This window comes from Pollachius pollachius (genome assembly GCF_949987615.1).
Source record: "Pollachius pollachius genome assembly, chromosome: 13".
In the NCBI taxonomy this organism is placed as follows: domain Eukaryota; kingdom Metazoa; phylum Chordata; class Actinopteri; order Gadiformes; family Gadidae; genus Pollachius; species Pollachius pollachius.
In genome coordinates this window covers 1,349,637-1,368,324 of record NC_136946.1, presented here as the reverse complement: position 1 = coordinate 1,368,324, position 18,688 = coordinate 1,349,637, and the positions used below count along the sequence as shown (strand labels likewise).

Genomic DNA, 18,688 nt, shown 5'->3' with positions numbered 1-18,688 from the left:
ATAGTGAGCCGATAAACAACTTTACAATGGATCAAAACACAGGTGCATACCCAAATCATTTTATTCAAAGTTTTAATCAGTATTTTCGGTGTATAATGTCACACACACGGACACACGTAAGCATTCCCATCAGCACAGCGCAGTGATATCTACTGGGTGATTTGGTGTATTGATACGATGCAGTTCCTAGTATGAGCAGAGAGGCCGCTGTGCGGCTGTGCTGCTAGTGAGTTTCCATCCGATGAACCGCTTCGGTCACCAATTCCAGTCGCAGAGGGACTACTTTTTCCGACAGGAGTGCTGTGGTGCCGGGAGGGTACTTGTACTTCCGGTCTCTAGAGGAGGAAACGGAATGAACCTTGAATAAAAATGTACTTAATACTTAAAACTTCTCTCCAGTTCTATTTGTGTATACATGTTATGTGTGTCCTACATGTTTTGAGGTTATATAATAATAATAATAATAATAATAATAATAATAATAATAATAATAATAATAATAATACACTTTATTTAAATAGCACTTTACAAAACAACAAACAGCAACACAGTTACAAAGGGGGAAGAGGAGGAGAGGGAGAGAGGGAGGAGGAGGAGGAGGAGGGGAAGATAGGAGGAAAGGGAGGAGGAGGAGGAGGGGGAGAGAGGAGGAAAGGGAGGAGGAGGAGGAGGAGGAGAGGGGAGGAAAGGGAGGAGGAGAGAGGAAGAAAGTGAGGAGGAGGGGGGAGGAGGAGGAGGCGGACCTCCCAGTGGTGTACTGGGACTCCTGGTAGGGCCGGATGTAGTCCACAGCCTGGGCGGTGATGACACACAGGTCCACGTTGCTCCCAGAGCCAAGGTCACCCATGATCCCCGCCTGGATGGAGTCCCTCACCAACACCTTGGCCTCCTCTACCTGGGGTGAGAGAGGGGGAGGGAGGGAGAGAGAGGGAGAGAGAGAGAGAGAGAGAGAGAGAGAGAGAGAGAGAGAGAGAGAGAGAGAGAGAGGGGGGGGGGGGGAGAGAGAGAGGGATTACTATTTAGTCATAAAACAGGTCATTCAGGAGCAGGTAGGGGTTAGACAGTACAGAGACAGGTCATTAAGGAGCAGGTAGGGGTTAGACAGTACAGAGACAGGTCATTAAGGAGCAGGTAGGGGTTAGACAGTACAGAAACAGGTCATTAAGGAGCAGGTAGGGGTTAGACAGTACAGAAACAGGTCATTGAGGAGAAGGTAGGGGTTAGACAGTACAGAGACAGGTCATTAAGGAGCAGGTAGGGGTTAGACAGTACCTCCATGTCGTGTTTGTAGCGGTCCTCCAAGATGCCCAGAGCCGCCATCGAACCGGAACCTGAGGAGAGTCCACAGGTTCAAACCCTGCACTGGTGGTCCTGTAAAGTTGTCCTGTAAAGTTGTCCTGTAAAGTAGCGCTGTAAAGTAGTCCTGTAAAGTAGTCCTGTAAAGTACTCTGACTAAAGTCCTGGGTAGTCCTAATGAAGTGCTCCTAGCCAAACAGAGCCTATCTAAAGAACTCCTGAGTCCTGAAGCCATCAGAATGAATCGATGAACACAACAACATCCACATCAACAACAAGCAAACCAGCGCTCTTAATGTGAAGGCCCCTGACCCATGGAGACGAAGGGCAGCTTGTCCACGCTGCCGTACGGCCCCACCGTATACAGGTGGGCCCCCGAGTAGTCCACACCCCCCAGGATCAGATGGGCCCCGATCTGACCGCTGTACCTGCAGACACACAACGCATCACACACTTAATACACAATGATACACACGCTGGTACACACACTGATACACACGCTAATACACACAATGATACACACGCTGATACACACGCTGATACACACGCTGATACACACGCTGGTACACACACTGATACACACGCTGATACACACACTGGTACACACACTTAATACACACTGATACACACACTGATACACACACTGATACACACACTTAATACACAATGATACACACAACGCATCACACACGCTGATACACACGCTTAATACACAATGATACACACACTGATACACACGCTGGTACACACGCTAATACACACAATGATACACACACTGATACACACGCTGATACACACGCTGATACACACGCTGATACACACGCTGATACACACGCTGATACACACACTGATACACACGCTGGTACACACACTTAATACACAATGATACACACACTGATACACACGCTGATACACACACTTAATACACAATGATACACACACTGATACACACGCTGATACACACGCTGATACACACGCCGATACACACACTTAATACACAATGATACACACGCTGATACACACAATGATACACACACTGATACACACGCTGGTACACACGCTGGTACACACGCTAATACACACAATGATACACACACTGATACACACGCTGATACACACGCTGATACACACGCTGATACACACACTGATACACACGCTGGTACACACACTTAATACACAATGATACACACACTGATACACACGCTGATACACACGCTGATACACACGCCGATACACACACTTAATACACAATGATACACACGCTGATACACACGCTGATACACACGCTGATACACACGCTGGTACACACACTTAATACACAATGATACACACGCTGATACACACGCTGATACACACGCTGATACACACAGTGATACACACGCTGATACACACGCTGATACACACGCTGATACACACGCTGGTACACACGCTGATACACACACGCTGATACACACACTGATACACACGCTGATACACACGCTGATACACACATTGATACACACACTGATACACACAATGTTACACACACTGATACACACAATGTTACACACACACCGAAACACACACTGAGACACAGCATCTAACACCCACCTGTACAGCCTGTCTAACACCCACCTGTACAGCCTGTCTAACACCCACCTGTACAGCCTGTCTAACACCCACCTGTACAGCCTGTCTAACACCCACCTGTACAGCCTGTCTAACACCCACCTGTACAGCCTGTCTAACGCACACACCTGTAGAGGTTTAGAGTTTATTTGTCTAGCATAAATGACAACATCTGTGCAAGGCGGGAGCGTAGCCTATGTAGGCTTGTACAGAGTTCCACGCCTATTGCCATTTCATGATACGCCTGGCATGCAGGCTAAACATTAAAATTGGATCCACTAAAAAGAAACATTGAAAGCAAGGTTATCAGGATCAAAAGCAAAATGTAAAAACAAAATCCGTGAATCCAAAAGTTCTTGAAGAGGAGTTTCAGGTAGACAGTAGATGATTCCTCAGTTGCTTTTTAGATGCAGTGTATGATGGAATAGATCTTAGCTGTGGGCTTAATTCACTCCAAAGCTCCGGGCCTCTGGAGGATATATTAAACTGGTGCCTAGATGTCCTCGCGCCTGGTAGGAGCAGGTTGTTGTTTCTGTTTCTGTCTGTATGTCTGATCTGGAAATTGATATGTTCTGGAGAGTGACTGGAAGATCTAGTTTTCTATATATGAACGTATTGGCGAGCCAGCATTCACTTTATTAATAGGTAGTAAATTATATTGATCAAAAAGGGGTGCAGATCGGGCATATCTACTTGAGTGGGATATCAACCTAAGAAATTTCTTCTGTGTGATTTGTATTTTTCTGAGATGATATATGGTTAGACCATTCAGACCACTGTCGATGATGACCCCTAGGAATTTGGTTTGTTGAACGAGTTCAATTTCAGAGTTGTTAATATAGATTTTAGCTTGCCCTTTAGGATAGTATTTATTTGTATTGCAAAAGATCATGAAGTCAAGGTGTCTAATACCCACCTGTTCAGCGTGTGTAACACCCACCTGTAGCGCGTGTTTAACACACACACACACACACACACACACACACCTGTAGAGGTGTCTAACAACCATCTGTAGAGGTGTGTAACACCCAGGGCCGTAGTAGAAAATTCTGGGCACTGTATACAAGAGGTACTGATGGCCACCCCCCGAATTCCCCCTACCAGCCCCCTGCGCAGAATTGTTGACCGGGGGGGGGGGGGGCAGGAAGGAATTGCGACGACTCTTTCTACCATCGGTAGAATGATAGAAAATTCTACAGACATCATTTTTTTTTTAGTAATTATTTTATTCCCATAGGCCCCGCCTCTGCCTTGGGCCCCCTACAACTGTGTAACTTATACCCCCAGCAGGCGGCCCTGGTAACACCCACCTGTAGAGCATGTCCTGCAGGATGCTGGCGGCCATCAGGACGCGCGGTGCCCTCCGGCTGTTGAGGCCGAACAGGGCGAGGTTGGAGGCCAGGAGGTCCGTCGTCTTCTGGGTGTCGGCCGCCGTCCCGGCTCCACAGCAGCTGGACCACACAGGGGTAGAGCTGGTCCAGACCTGGTCCAGACCTGGTCCAGACCTGGTCCGGACCTGGTCCAGACCTGGTCCGGACCTGATCTAGAACTGGTCTACAGCTAGACCAGGTCTAGCCTTTATATTAAAAGAGATGTGGAGTGTGTGTGGGTTTGTGTGTGTCTCCGTGTGTATGTGTCTGCGGTTGTGTGTGTGTGTGGGTCTCTGTGTGTGTGTGTCTGCATGTCTGCGTGTGTGTGTGTGTGCTTTCTGCGTGTGTGTGTGTCTGTGTGTCTGCATGTCTGTGTGTGTGTGTGTGTGTGTGTGTGTGTGTGTGTCTCTGTGTCTGCATGTCTGTGTGTGTGTGTGTGTGTGTGTGTGTGTGTGTGTGTGTGTGTGTGTGTGTGATACTCACTACATGTTAGCAGAGATGCGGTGGATCTTAGCACACATCTTATCAGCCACAACGTCACCGGAGGTCGCCCTGGTGTCGGCTCCAAGGACCACACCATCCTGACACACACACACACACACACACACACACACACACACACATGCACAATCACACACACATACACACACCAACACCCACACCCACACACACACACACACACATGCACACACACACACACACTTACACATACACACACATGCACACACACAAACACAGACCCACACGCACACACACACGGACGGGAAGCACACACACACACACACACAAACGTTAACACACACACACGCACACACACACATACAAACACACACACACAAGCACAGACACTGTATAATATACATATGAACACTACGCTACACAGCAGGCTCCGAGCTGGACGAGGTGTGTGTGGGGACAGCAGGTCGGACCCGTACCCTGAACACCACTCCGGCTATGGTGGTCCCTGTCTTCACGGGCCGTGGGGGGGGTGACCCCTCCAGGAGCCGGCCCAGGACAGCGTTCCTGCGGGGTGGGGGGTGGGGGGCGGGGGGGGGCACCACGATCACATCATCATTTGGACATAAACCTCCATGGCACAAAAAAACAACTCTACGGTCTGTCCTCGTGGCCTACGCAGTTTGATTTAAACCGTTTCACTTTCACTTTTGAAGTTCCCGATAGAGAGTTGAGGTTAAACTCGGCGATATAAATAATTCATTTCCGGACCCTTCGTGAGACAGGAGACCCGCTCCAGCAGCTTACCTTTCCGTCAGGTCGAAGCTGAAGCCGGGGCTTGGGGGCTGCAGGGGGCTGCGGAGGAGACTCATCTCACCGCCGAAGAGACTCATCAGGAACGGGAGCTGATGCGCCGAGCTGCTCTGTCTGGAGGAGGAGTAACAACATGGAGCACGACGCGGCGGTCAGGGGAGTCAGCACCGGGGTGAGTCGGAGCCTTTAAGCATAATTATCTAAATGAGGAGAAACTTAAACCGTCTTTATTAGTGTCCGCTCGATTAGTGGCCATAAGGTGTGTGTCCGACTCCAACTTGATTTAACATTTATCTTTTGAACCGCGGAGCAGGCGACACAGAACACTCGGGCTTTGCAGAAAGAGACACCTGGCAGGTGATCCTGATTATTATAGGTTATCCTGATTCTTATAGGTTACCCCAAACTCTGAATATAATTTAAAGTTGCGTTTAAACGCGTGGAATAAGGTTTCCATTTGAACGAAAATGGATCTCCGAGTTTGGTCGCTTGACTTGATGCCGTCTAATCGACTCCTCCGATTATCGACCACAGGGAGAGGGGCTCATTGTGAATTAAAATGTATTTGTGTATAAAACACAAACCCCTGTTTTGTATATGATCAGAGATTGGCGCTAGTTTCTAGTGGGGCAGTTCAGGGACCCGGGGATAGACGTCACATAACCAATCCAACACCGTACCCTTAATTTACAGACTTTAGTTAAAGTTTACCAACGATCCGTGACCTCTTACTAAAAGATAAGACAGCTCTGCGAAACCTGTAATGTCTCACATCACCTGAACTGTCCTCTGCCAAGCGTTTGCGCCCCAACGTCTGGACGGGATGCCCCAATAAGCGTAATTAGCGAGGGAGATGTCGGGACTTCCGAGCATGCTTCGGAGGGAGCGACATCCGTTTAGTTTCATGGGCTGAGCGCCTAGAGGCGAGGGAGAGGGCGGGACTTCCGCTAGAGATGCTGTCTCTTTCCATCCCGTGTCCCGCCCCCTCTGACTGAACAAGTAAATGCTTCTCAAATATGAGCTGTAAACTACAACAACACGTTCATTGAACCATAACATGGCTGTGGAATATATTGGTCTTTTGTATTAAAAGTGTGAATAGTATTGTATATTACAGTATAGCATTGTAATAATAGTGTGAATAGTATTGTATATTACAGTATAGCATTGTAATAATAGTTAATAGTATTGTATATTACAGTATAGCATTATAATAATAGTGTGAATAGTATTGTATATTACAGTATAGAATTATAATAATAGTGTGAATAGTATTGTATATTACAGTATAGCATTGTTATAATAGTGTGAATAGTATTGTATATTACAGTATAGCATTATAATAATAGTGTGAATACTATTGTATATTACAGTATAGCATTGTTATAATAGTGTGAATAGTATTGTATATTACAGTATAGCATTATAATAATAGTGTTAATAGTATTGTATATTACAGTATAGCATTGTAATAATATAAATTAGAAATTACAACAGTTCTTAACGAGGCCACGCCCCCTGCCCCTCCCTCCAGACCACCATCATGGCCGTGATCTTCGACGGCGGCGTCATCATCGGATCAGACTCGCGGGCCTCCATGGGGGGGTGAGTGTGGTCACGGATGGCTCCTCCCCTTCCTCCTGGTCGTGGTGATAACCCCTCCCCTTCCTCCTGGTTGCGGGGCTAACCCCTCCCCTTCCTCCTGGTCACGGGGCTAACCCCTCCCCTTCCTCCTGGTTGCGGGGCTAACCCCTCCCCTTCCTCCTGGTCGCGGGGCTAACCCCTCCCCTTCCTCCTGGTCGTGGGGCTAACCCCTCCCCCTCTGTCCCCAGGGAGGTGGTGTCATCTAAGACCATCAACAAGCTGGTCCAGGTGCACCAAAGGATCTTCTGCTGCATGGCAGGCTCGCTGGCCGACGCCCAGGCCGTCCTGAAGACCGCCCGCTTCCAGCTCAACCTGCACAGGTACGCGGCTAAAACTGATAGTACAGGTACGCTACTAGCACCGCTAGCACAGGTACGCTACTAGCACCGATAGCACAGGTACGCTATAAGCACCACTAGCACAGGTACGCTACTAACACAGTGTGAACACAGTGAGCTTCACTGCCAGTGTATGTCTCTCTCTTTCTCTCCCTCTCTCTCACCACTCTGCCTCTATGTCTCTCTCTCTTTCTCTCTCTCTCTCTCTCTCTCTCTCTCTCTCTCTCTCTCTCTCCCTCTCTCTCACCACTCTGTCTCTATGTCTCTATGTCTCTCGCCCTCCCCAGTGTTCAGATGGAGGCTCCTCCCCGGGTGATAGCAGCAGCCTCTCTGCTGAGGAAGCTCTGCTACCACAACAAGGACGAGCTCCAGGCCGGCTTCATCACAGCTGGATGGGACCCTCAGAAAGGCCCGCAGGTGGGGACTCCTTTCAAACCGCGGCCCAGGCTGCACCCCGGCCTGCAGCCTGAATACAGGCCTCCACAAGGCCACTAAGTCTCTCAGACTCAGAAGCATGCATAGTCAGGGGGGTCTAGGGGGGTCTAGGGGGGTCTAGGGGGGTCTAGGTGAGTCTAGGTGGGTCTAGGTGAGTCTAGGGGGGTCTAGGGGGGTCTAGGTGGGTCTAGGGGGGTCTAGGTGAGTCTAGGTGGGTCTAGGGGGGTCTAGGTCAGTCTAGGTGGGTCTAGGTGAGTCTAGGTGGGTCTAGGTGAGTCTAGGTGGGTCTAGGGGGGTCTAGGTCTGACGTGGTCCTTCTTGTCCCCAGGTCTACGTGGTGTCTCTGGGGGGCATGCTGATCAGTCAGCCGTTCACCATCGCCGGCTCCGGCAGCACCTACATCTACGGCTACACCGACGCCAAGTACCGCCCCGACATGACCCGGGAGGAGGGGCTGCAGTTCGTCACCAACGGTAACGCTGGTCCCGGGAACATGGTTCTAGTACCGCCCCTTGGACCAGAGCAGTCACCAACGCTATCGCTGGTCCCAGTTACATGGTTCTAGTACCGCCCCTTGGACCAGAGCAGTCACCAACACTATCACTGGTCCCGGGAACATGGTCCTATGGGCCGATGCCTAACCGTGCAATTGATATGGTTTTCTCTCGATATTCGTGATAATCTGGTCAACATTAAAGCTCTTCTATGATAGTGCGTGTCAGATGTTAGCTATAATCTAGTCCACATTAAAGCCGTTCTATAGTGGCGTGTATCTGATGTTAGCTATCTGGTCCACATTAAAGCTCTTCTATGGTGGCGTGTATCTGATGTTAGCTATCTGGTCCACATTGTAGCTCTTCTATGATAGTGCGTGTCAGATGTTAGTTATAATCTGTTCCACATTAAAGCTCTTCTATGGTGGTGTGTATCTGATGTTAGCTATCTGGTCCACATTAAAGCTCTCTTCTCCCTGCAGCTCTGGCCTTGGCCATGGGCCGGGACAATGTCAGCGGGGGCGTGGCCCACCTGGTGGTCATCACAGAGAAGGGGGCGGAGCATGTGGTCATCCCCGGCAACAAGCTGCCCAAGTTCCATGACGAGTGAACGAGGCCAGGGATCGGAGGGACTCCAGTTCCAGAGACCGAGCCCGCCCTCACACGGACCACAGAACACAGCATGATGAGGATTCAGTATAGGGCCAAAGAGTTCACTACATTAAAGCCTTCGGTTGGGTCTTCAGTCTGGGGGGGTTTGTGTCCGGTGTGTGTTTGTGTCTATTGCCTATAAATTCAAAACTCGTTTAAATGTCGTATTGTCCTTTATTTGTCTGTGCACCATGATATTGGATTGAATTAGATTGAATCAGTCACCGATCAGTCACCAATCTCTGATATGAAGGTCGGCTGTTGTGTATTACCAGTATATATCATAATATTCGCAGGATTGTAATGCGTTATGTTGGATGGCCACGCCGTGTGAGAATTTAGACCAGCCCCCTTTAGACCAGCCCACTACTAGATAGGATCGAACCTGGAGGAGGAAATGGTCTGACTGGTGCGGACCTTCCGTCGCGCGGGTTGGATCTTGCTCCGGGGGCGCGCGGCGAACCGACGCGGTTTCACTTTCACTTCTACGCAAGGAACCATCGCGCGTTCCCTTCGACAAAGCAGCGTTCCTACTCAGGGAACAGCCGTACCAGCCAGCATGTTGGAGGAACAGGGCCCGGAATGGATGTCCGAGGAGGTCAAGACAGGGGTAGGTCGTTAGGGGCCGGCGCGCTGTTTGTTTGTACACCGGGTTTCCCTGACCCTGGAGGAACGACGTGTTTTTCTGTTGTTCCTCCAGACCACCATCATCGCCGTGGAGTTCGACGGAGGAGTCGTGCTGGGGTCCGATTCTCGGGTTTCTGCAGGGTAGGTGCCTGCGTGCTACGTGTGTGCGTGTGTATGGTATGCGTGTGTAAGAGTTTATGGGACTATGTATGTATGTATGAGTGTGAGTGTGTGTGTGTGTGTACGTGTGTGTGTGTTTGTACGTGCGTGTGTGTGTGTGCTCCGTCCAGCCGGCCTACAGCTGCCCTTCCCCCTCAGGGCCTCGGTGGTGAACCGTGTGATGAACAAACTGTCGCCGCTGCACGAGCGCATCTACTGCGCGCTGTCGGGCTCCGCCGCCGACGCGCAGACCATCGCCGAGACCGTCAACTACCAGCTGGACGTGCACAGGTGAGACGCGCGACGCACGGATGAGACAGATGACGCGCGGGTTAGACAGGTGACGCCAACCTCCGTTCAGGGGTTCACTTCGGACGGATCAATTTACGCATCTCATTACGTCTCTTACTTCATATTGACGTTGAAACAAGATTCACGTGTTCACGTGTTCCTGCGTGCCTGCATGTGCCTGTGTCTGTGTACCTGTGTGTGTGTGTGTGCTTGTGTGTGTGCCTGTGTGTGTGTGTCAGCATGGAGCTGGGTGAGGACCCCCTGGTGTGCTCAGCCGCCACCCTGGTGAAGAACATCTCGTACCAGTACAAGGAGGAGCTGTCGGCCCACCTGATCGTAGGGGGCTGGGACCACAGGCGGGGCGGGCAGGTACCGCCCTCATGCAGTACAGACACATCCACACACTTAGTATATACAGTACACACACATCCACACACTTAGTATATACAGTACACACACATCCACACACTTAGTATATACAGTACACACACATCCACACACTTAGTATATACACTACACACACATCCACACACTTAGTATATACAGTACACACACATCCACACACTTAGTATATACAGTACACACACATCCACACACTTAGTATATACAGTACACATACATCCACACACTTAGTATATACAGTACACACACATCCACACACTTAGTATATACAGTACACACACATCCACACACTTAGTATATACAGTACACACACATCCACACACTTAGTATATACAGTACACACACATCCACACACTTAGTATACACAGTACACACACATCCACACACTTAGTATATACAGTACACACACATCCACACACTTAGTATATACAGTACACACACATCCACACACTTAGTATATACAGTACACACACATCCACACACTTAGTATATACAGTACACACACATCCACACACTTAGTATATACAGTACACACACATCCACACACTTAGTATATACAGTACACACACATCCACACACATAGTATATACAGTACACACACATCCACACACTTAGTATATACAGTACACACACAACCACACACTTAGTATATACAGTACACACACATCCACACACTTAGTATATACAGTACACACACATCCACACACTTAGTATATACAGTACACACACATCCACACACATATTATATACAGTACACACACATCCACACACTTAGTATATACAGTACACACACATCCACACACTTAGTATATACAGTACACACACATCCACACACTTAGTATATACAGTACACACACATCCACACACTTAGTATATACAGTACACACACATCCACACACTTAGTATATACAGTACACACACATCCACACACTTAGTATATACAGTACACACACATCCACACACTTAGTATATACAGTACACACACATCCACACACTTAGTATATACAGTACACACACATCCACACACTTAGTATATACAGTACACACACATCCACACACTTAGTATATACAGTACACACACATCCACACACTTAGTATATACAGTACACACACATCCACACACTTAGTATATACAGTACACACACATCCACACACTTAGTATATACAGTACACACACATCCACACACTTAGTATATACAGTACACACACATCCACACACTTAGTATATACAGTACACACACATCCACACACTTAGTATATACAGTACACACACATCCACACACTTAGTATATACAGTACACACACATCCACACACTTAGTATATACAGTACACACACATCCACACACTTAGTATATACAGTACACACACATCCACACACTTAGTATATACAGTACACACACATCCACACACTTAGTATATACAGTACACACACATCCACACACTTAGTATATACAGTACACACACATCCACACACTTAGTATATACAGTACACACACATCCACACACTTAGTATATACAGTACACACACATCCACACACTTAGTATATACAGTACACACACATCCACACACTTAGTATATACAGTACACACACATCCACACACTTAGTATATACAGTACACACACATCCACACACTTAGTATATACAGTACACACACATCCACACACTTAGTATATACAGTACACACACATCCACACACTTAGTATATACAGTACACACACATCCACACACTTAGTATATACAGTACACACACATCCACACACTTAGTATATACAGTACACACACATCCACACACTTAGTATATACAGTACACACACATCCACACACTTAGTATATACAGTACACACACATCCACACACTTAGTATATACAGTACACACACATCCACACACTTAGTATATACAGTACACACACATCCACACACTTAGTATATACAGTACACACACATCCACACACTTAGTATATACAGTACACACACATCCACACACATAGTATATACAGTACACACACATCCACACACTTAGTATATACAGTACACACACATCCACACACTTAGTATATACAGTACACACACATCCACACACTTAGTATATACAGTACACACACATCCACACACTTAGTATATACAGTACACACACATCCACACACTTAGTATATACAGTACACACACATCCACACACTTAGTATATACAGTACACACACATCCACACACATATTATATACAGTACACACACATCCACACACTTAGTATATACAGTACACACACATCCACACACTTAGTATATACAGTACACACACATCCACACACTTAGTATATACAGTACACACACATCCACACACTTAGTATATACAGTACACACACATCCACACACTTAGTATATACAGTACACACACATCCACACACTTAGTATATACAGTACACACACATCCACACACTTAGTATATACAGTACACACACATCCACACACTTAGTATATACAGTACACACACATCCACACACTTAGTATATACAGTACACACACATCCACACACTTAGTATATACAGTACACACACATCCACACACTTAGTATATACAGTACACACACATCCACACACTTAGTATATACAGTACACACACATCCACACACTTAGTATATACAGTACACACACATCCACACACTTAGTATATACAGTACACACACATCCACACACTTAGTATATACAGTACACACACATCCACACACTTAGTATATACAGTACACACACAACCACACACATAGTATATACAGTACACACACATCCACACACTTAGTATATACAGTACACACACATCCACACACATATTATATACAGTACACACACATCCACACACATATTATATACAGTACACACACATCCACACACATATTATATACACTACACACACATCCACACACATATTATATACACTACACACACATCCAGATAAATACACACATATATATTATATACAGTACACACATCCACACACATATATATTATATACAGTACACACACATCCACACACATATATATTATATACAGTACACACACATCCACAAACATATATAGTGTATACAGTATACACACATCCGCACACATGTGTGTGTGGATGTATGGATCAAATATTATATACAGTATACACACATCCACATACATACACACATATATATTATATACAGTATACACTCATCCAGATAAATACACACATATTTATATATATTATACACACATCCAGATCAATCGCACATATATTTATATATATTATACACACATCCAGATAAATACACACATATATTCATTATACACACATCCTTATGAATGCACACATATATATATATATATATATTATACATACATATATAACACATCCAGATAGAGATCAATGGTATATAAATACAGACATATACTGTATATATGTGTGTGTGTATATATATATATATCAGTCCCTCCAGAAAAACGCGATTATGCGATCGCATAATTCAATGCATAATCAGCCAAAGTCCGCATATTCATGCGGGGGTCGCATTTTTTTCAAATATGCCGCACTTTCACCGCATAAATTGCCGATTTCCGCGCAAAATATGCGGGGCTTGCATGATTTCATAATCCCCGCATTTTCGTTGCAAAAAAGTCACATATATCTTAGCACAAAGTTGAAAAATGTTGCGTTTACTTCACACAAGAGCAGCCATTTCCCCCTGTTGCCGTGGGAACGTTATGAAGTGACGTAATTACGCGACGTGAACGTCATCGAAAAGCTGCATTTTCCGCAAGTTCCCGCAATATCATCGCATAAAATTGCATAAATATGCCGCATATTTCATCGCATTTCTTAAGGAAACATGCCGCATAATCAAGGATTTTTGGCCGTAACAATCACAAAAAACGCCGCGTTTTTCTGGAGGGACTGACATATATATACAGTGGGGCAAAAAAGTATTTAGTCAGCCTCCAATTGTGCAAGTTCTCCCACTTAAAAAGATGAGAGAGGCCTGTAATTTTCATCATAGGTATACCTCAGCTATGAGAGACAAAATGAAAAAAAAAAATCTAGAAAATCACATTGTCTGATTTTTAAAGAATTTATTTGCAAATTATGGTGGAAAATAAGTATTTGGTCAATAACCAAAGGTCATCTCAATACTTTGTTACATGCCCTTTGTTGGCAATGACAGAGGTCAAACGTTTTCTGTAAGTCTTTACAAGGTTTTCACACACTGCTGCTGGTATTTTGGCCCATTCCTCCATGCAGATCTCCTCTAGAGCAGTGATGTTTTTGGGCCACACGGACTTTCAACTCCCTCCAAAGATTTTCTATGGGGTTGAGATCTGGAGACTGGCTAGGCCACTCCAGGACCTTGAAATGCTTCTTACGAAGCCACTCCTTCGTTGCCCGGGCGGTGTGTTTGGGGTCATTGTCATGCTGAAAGACCCAGCCACGTTTCATCTTCAGTGCCCTTGCTGATGGAAGGAGGTTTTCACTCAAAATCTCACGATACATGGCCCCATTCATTCTTTCCGTCATACGGATCAGGCGTCCTGGTCCCTTGGCAGAAAAACAGCCCCAAAACATGATGTTTCCACCCCCATGCTTCACTGTAGGTATGGTGTTCTTTGGATGCAACCCAGCATTCTTTCTCCTCCAAACACGACGAGTTGAGTTTTTACCAAAAAGTTATATTTTGGTTTCATCTGACCATATGACATTCTCCCAATCCTCTTGTGGATCATCCAAATGCTCTCTAGCAAACTTCTAACGGGCCCGGACATACACTGGCTTTAGCAGGGGGACACGTCTGGCACTGCAGGATTTGAGTCCCTGGCGGCGTAGTGTGTTAGTGATGGTAGCCTTTGTTACTTTGGTCCCAGCTCTCTGGAGGTCATTCACTAGGTCCCCCCTTGTGGTTCTGGGATTTTTGTTCACCGTTCTTGTGATCATTTTGACCCCACAGGGTGAGATCTTGCGTGGAGCCCCAGATCGAGGGAGATTATCAGTGGTCTTGTATGTATTCCATTTCCTAATAATTGCTCCCACAGTTGATTTCTTCACACCAAGCTGCTTACCTATTGCAGATTCAGACTTCCCAGCCTGGTGCAGGTCTACAATTGTGTTTCTGGTGTCCTTTGACAGCTCTTTGGTCTTGGTCATAGTGGAGTTTGGAGTGTGACTGTTTGAGGTTGTGGACAGGTGTCTTTTATACTGATAAGGAGTTCAAACAAGTGCCATTAATACAGGTAACAAGTGGAGGACAGAGGAGCCTCTTAAAGAAGAAGTTACAGGTCTGTGACAGCCAGAAATCTTGCTGGTTTGTAGGTGACCAAATACTTATTTTCCACCATAATTTGCAAATAAATTCTTAAAAAATCAGAAAATGTGATTTTCTGGATTTTTCTTTTTCATTTTGTCTCTCATAGCTGAGGTTTACCAATGATGAAAATTACAGGCCTCTCTCGTCTTTTTAAGTGGGAGAACTTGCACAATTGGTGGCTGACTAAATACTTTTTTGCCCCACTGTATATACTGATATTCCTAATAATTACATATACTAACCCCTGACCTTTGACCCCTGCCCTCTAACCCCTGACCTTTGACCCCAGGTGTATGCGACCCTGAGCGGCCTGCTGACCCGGCAGCCCTTCGCTCTGGGCGGCTCCGGCAGCTCCTACGTCTACGGCTACCTGGATGCAGAGTACCGGGCAGGGGCAGGGCGCACAGACACACAGCGCCTGGTGGTGGACAGTAAGACAGACAGGCAGACAGACAGGCAGACAGACAGACAGGCAGACAGACAGACTACCTGGACGCAGAGTACCGGGCGGGGGCGGGGCGCACGGACACACAGCGGCTGGTGGTGGACAGTAAGACAGGCAGACAGACAGACAGGTATACAGACAGACAGACAGGCAGGCGGGCAGACAGACAGAGAGACAGACAGACAGTGGCTGATGGTGAACAGTTAGACAGACAGACAGACAGGCAGACAGGCAAGCAGATAGATAGACAGGCAGACAGACTGACAGACAGATAGACAGACAAGACAGACAGACAGACAGGCATACAGACAGACAGAGAGAGAGACACACAGGCAGGCAGACAGACGATTCTACCAAAACGCTGTGAACCTGGAACGATAAGGGCATGTGTTATGGTAAAAACTAAATCGCTATTTTAAACCACTTAAAAGGCTACAAGTAGCCTGACACTTCTTTGGTAGTATAATAAGGGTCTTAAAATATAAAACGAGGCATTGATAGCTTTTTAAGTGTACAGATTGTTGATTAAAAATGACATTTTTACACACAATACCATCAGTAGATCACCCGTCGATGCCATCTTGTCTTTAAGACTCGATGAGTAGATTGGCGAACACAAAGCTTGCGTGTTGTTCACGGATGTCACAAGCTCTGCGTTCGTCAATCTCCCTATCGTGTCTTAAAGACAAGATGGCGTCGACGGGTGAACTACTAATGTTATTGTGTGTATAAAATGTCCTTTTCATAAACACTCTTTTTTATAAACAACACATGCCCCCATCATTCCAAGTTCACAGCGTTTTGGTAGAATTGGCCAAAAAAAGCTGACTTAAGAATGCGCCTATGTGCGCTTTTTTGCTACCAAACGAACATTCCAACTCGTTATCATAATAAACATATCCCAGATCCATTTTACACCGGATATCTCCTTTAAGGAGCAGGTAGGGGTTAGAAAGTACAGACAGGTCATAAAGGAGCAGGTAGGGGTTAGACAGTAAAGAGACAGGTCATTAAGGAGCAGGTAGGGGTTAGACAGTACAGAGACAGGTCATTAAGGAGCAGGTAGGGGTTAGACAGTACAGAGACAGGTCGTTAAGGAGCAGGTAGGGGTTAGACAGTACAGAGACAGGTCGTTAAGGAGCAGGTAGGGATTAGACAGCACAGAGACAGGTCGTTAAGGAGCAGGTATGGGTTAGACAGCACAGAGACAGGTCGTTAAGGAGCAGGTAGGGGTTAGACAGCACAGAGACAGGTCGTTAAGGAGCAGGTAGGGGTTAGACAGCACAGAGACAGGTCGTTAAGGAGCAGGTAGGGGTTAGACAGCACAGAGACAGGTCGTTAAGGAGCAGGTAGGGGTTAGACAGCACAGAGACAGGTCATTAAGGAGCAGGTAGGGGTTAGACAGGTCATTAAGGAGCAGGTAGGGGTTAGACAGCACAGAGACAGGTCGTTAAGGAGCAGGTAGGGGTTAGACAGCACAGAGACAGGTTGTTAAGGAGCAGGTAGGGGTTAGACAGCACAGAGACAGGTCGTTAAGGAGCAGGTAGGGGTTAGACAGCACAGAGACACGTCATTAAGGAGCAGGTAGGGGTTAGACAGCACAGACAGGTCATTAACGAGCAGGTAGGGGTTAGACAGCACAGAGACAGGTCATTAAGGAGCAGGTAGGGGTTAGACAGCACAGAGACAGGTCATTAACGAGCAGGTAGGGGTTAGACAGTACAGAGACAGGTCATTAAGAAGCAGGTAGGGGTTAGACAGTACAGAGACAGGTCATTAAGGAGCAGGTAGGGGTTAGACAGTACAGAGACAGGTCATTAAGGAGCAGGTAGGGGTTAGACAGGTCATTAAGGAGCAGGTAGGGGTTAGACAGTACAGAGACAGGTCATTAAGGAGCAGGTAGGGGTTAGACAGGTCATTAAGGAGCAGGTAGGGGTTAGACAGTGACGCCAGGTGAAGTGTGGACATTATGTAACCGTTAATCCCCTCTGTGTTGTCCATTCTCTCCCAGCTCTCTCATTGGCTATGAGTCGTGACGGGTCCAGCGGGGGTGTGGCCTACCTGGTCACCATCGACGGGAACGGCGTGGAGGAGAAGGTGTTCCTGGGGAACGAACTGCCCACCTTCTATGATCAATAAACCCAGAAACTAAGATTAACCCCAGCATCTCTCTGTCGTCTATCTGAAACCCAGCTGAACATATACATTTACATGTACATGTACATTTACGTTTACATTTAGGGCATTTAGCAGACGCTTTTATCCAAAGCGACTTAAAATAAGTACATTTGTCATAAGAAGTGAAACAACATATGGCTGTCGGTACAGTAAAGATGTTCATAGAACCGAG

The 18,688-nt window shown here is 46.5% G+C and overlaps 3 protein-coding genes across 4 annotated transcripts; 2 read left to right on the top strand and 1 right to left on the bottom strand.

Moving 5' to 3' along the window:
* Nucleotides 1-43: 43 nt before the first annotated feature.
* On the bottom strand, nucleotides 44-6,426 carry LOC307085306 (proteasome subunit beta type-7-like). 2 transcript variants are annotated; one of them, XM_079750060.1, is made up of 9 exons: nucleotides 6,327-6,426; nucleotides 5,538-5,653; nucleotides 5,210-5,297; nucleotides 4,758-4,855; nucleotides 4,215-4,355; nucleotides 1,609-1,724; nucleotides 1,273-1,331; nucleotides 744-895; nucleotides 44-335 (listed from the first exon to the last, which is right to left on the bottom strand). In XM_079750060.1, the coding sequence occupies exons 1-9, from the start codon at nucleotides 6,414-6,416 to the stop codon at nucleotides 224-226; spliced, it is 972 nt and encodes a 323-aa protein (XP_079606186.1). In that variant the 5' UTR covers nucleotides 6,417-6,426; the 3' UTR covers nucleotides 44-223. The 2 variants fall into 2 exon arrangements, with proteins under 2 accessions (XP_079606186.1, XP_079606187.1); XM_079750061.1 differs by lacking the exon at nucleotides 6,327-6,426 and having other exon boundaries at nucleotides 5,538-5,647.
* psmb12 (proteasome 20S subunit beta 12) lies at nucleotides 5,544-9,265 on the top strand. The gene is made up of 6 exons (XM_079750064.1): nucleotides 5,544-5,715; nucleotides 7,078-7,148; nucleotides 7,376-7,507; nucleotides 7,813-7,942; nucleotides 8,289-8,433; nucleotides 8,937-9,265. The coding sequence occupies exons 1-6, from the start codon at nucleotides 5,677-5,679 to the stop codon at nucleotides 9,062-9,064; spliced, it is 645 nt and encodes a 214-aa protein (XP_079606190.1). The 5' UTR covers nucleotides 5,544-5,676; the 3' UTR covers nucleotides 9,065-9,265.
* Nucleotides 9,266-9,502: 237 nt separating this feature from the next.
* On the top strand, nucleotides 9,503-18,501 carry psmb9a (proteasome 20S subunit beta 9a). The gene is made up of 6 exons (XM_079750063.1): nucleotides 9,503-9,715; nucleotides 9,806-9,873; nucleotides 10,051-10,182; nucleotides 10,422-10,551; nucleotides 16,183-16,324; nucleotides 18,350-18,501. Exons 1-6 carry the CDS (start codon nucleotides 9,665-9,667, stop codon nucleotides 18,475-18,477), a joined length of 651 nt encoding a protein of 216 aa, XP_079606189.1. The 5' UTR covers nucleotides 9,503-9,664; the 3' UTR covers nucleotides 18,478-18,501.
* Nucleotides 18,502-18,688: the final 187 nt, after the last annotated feature.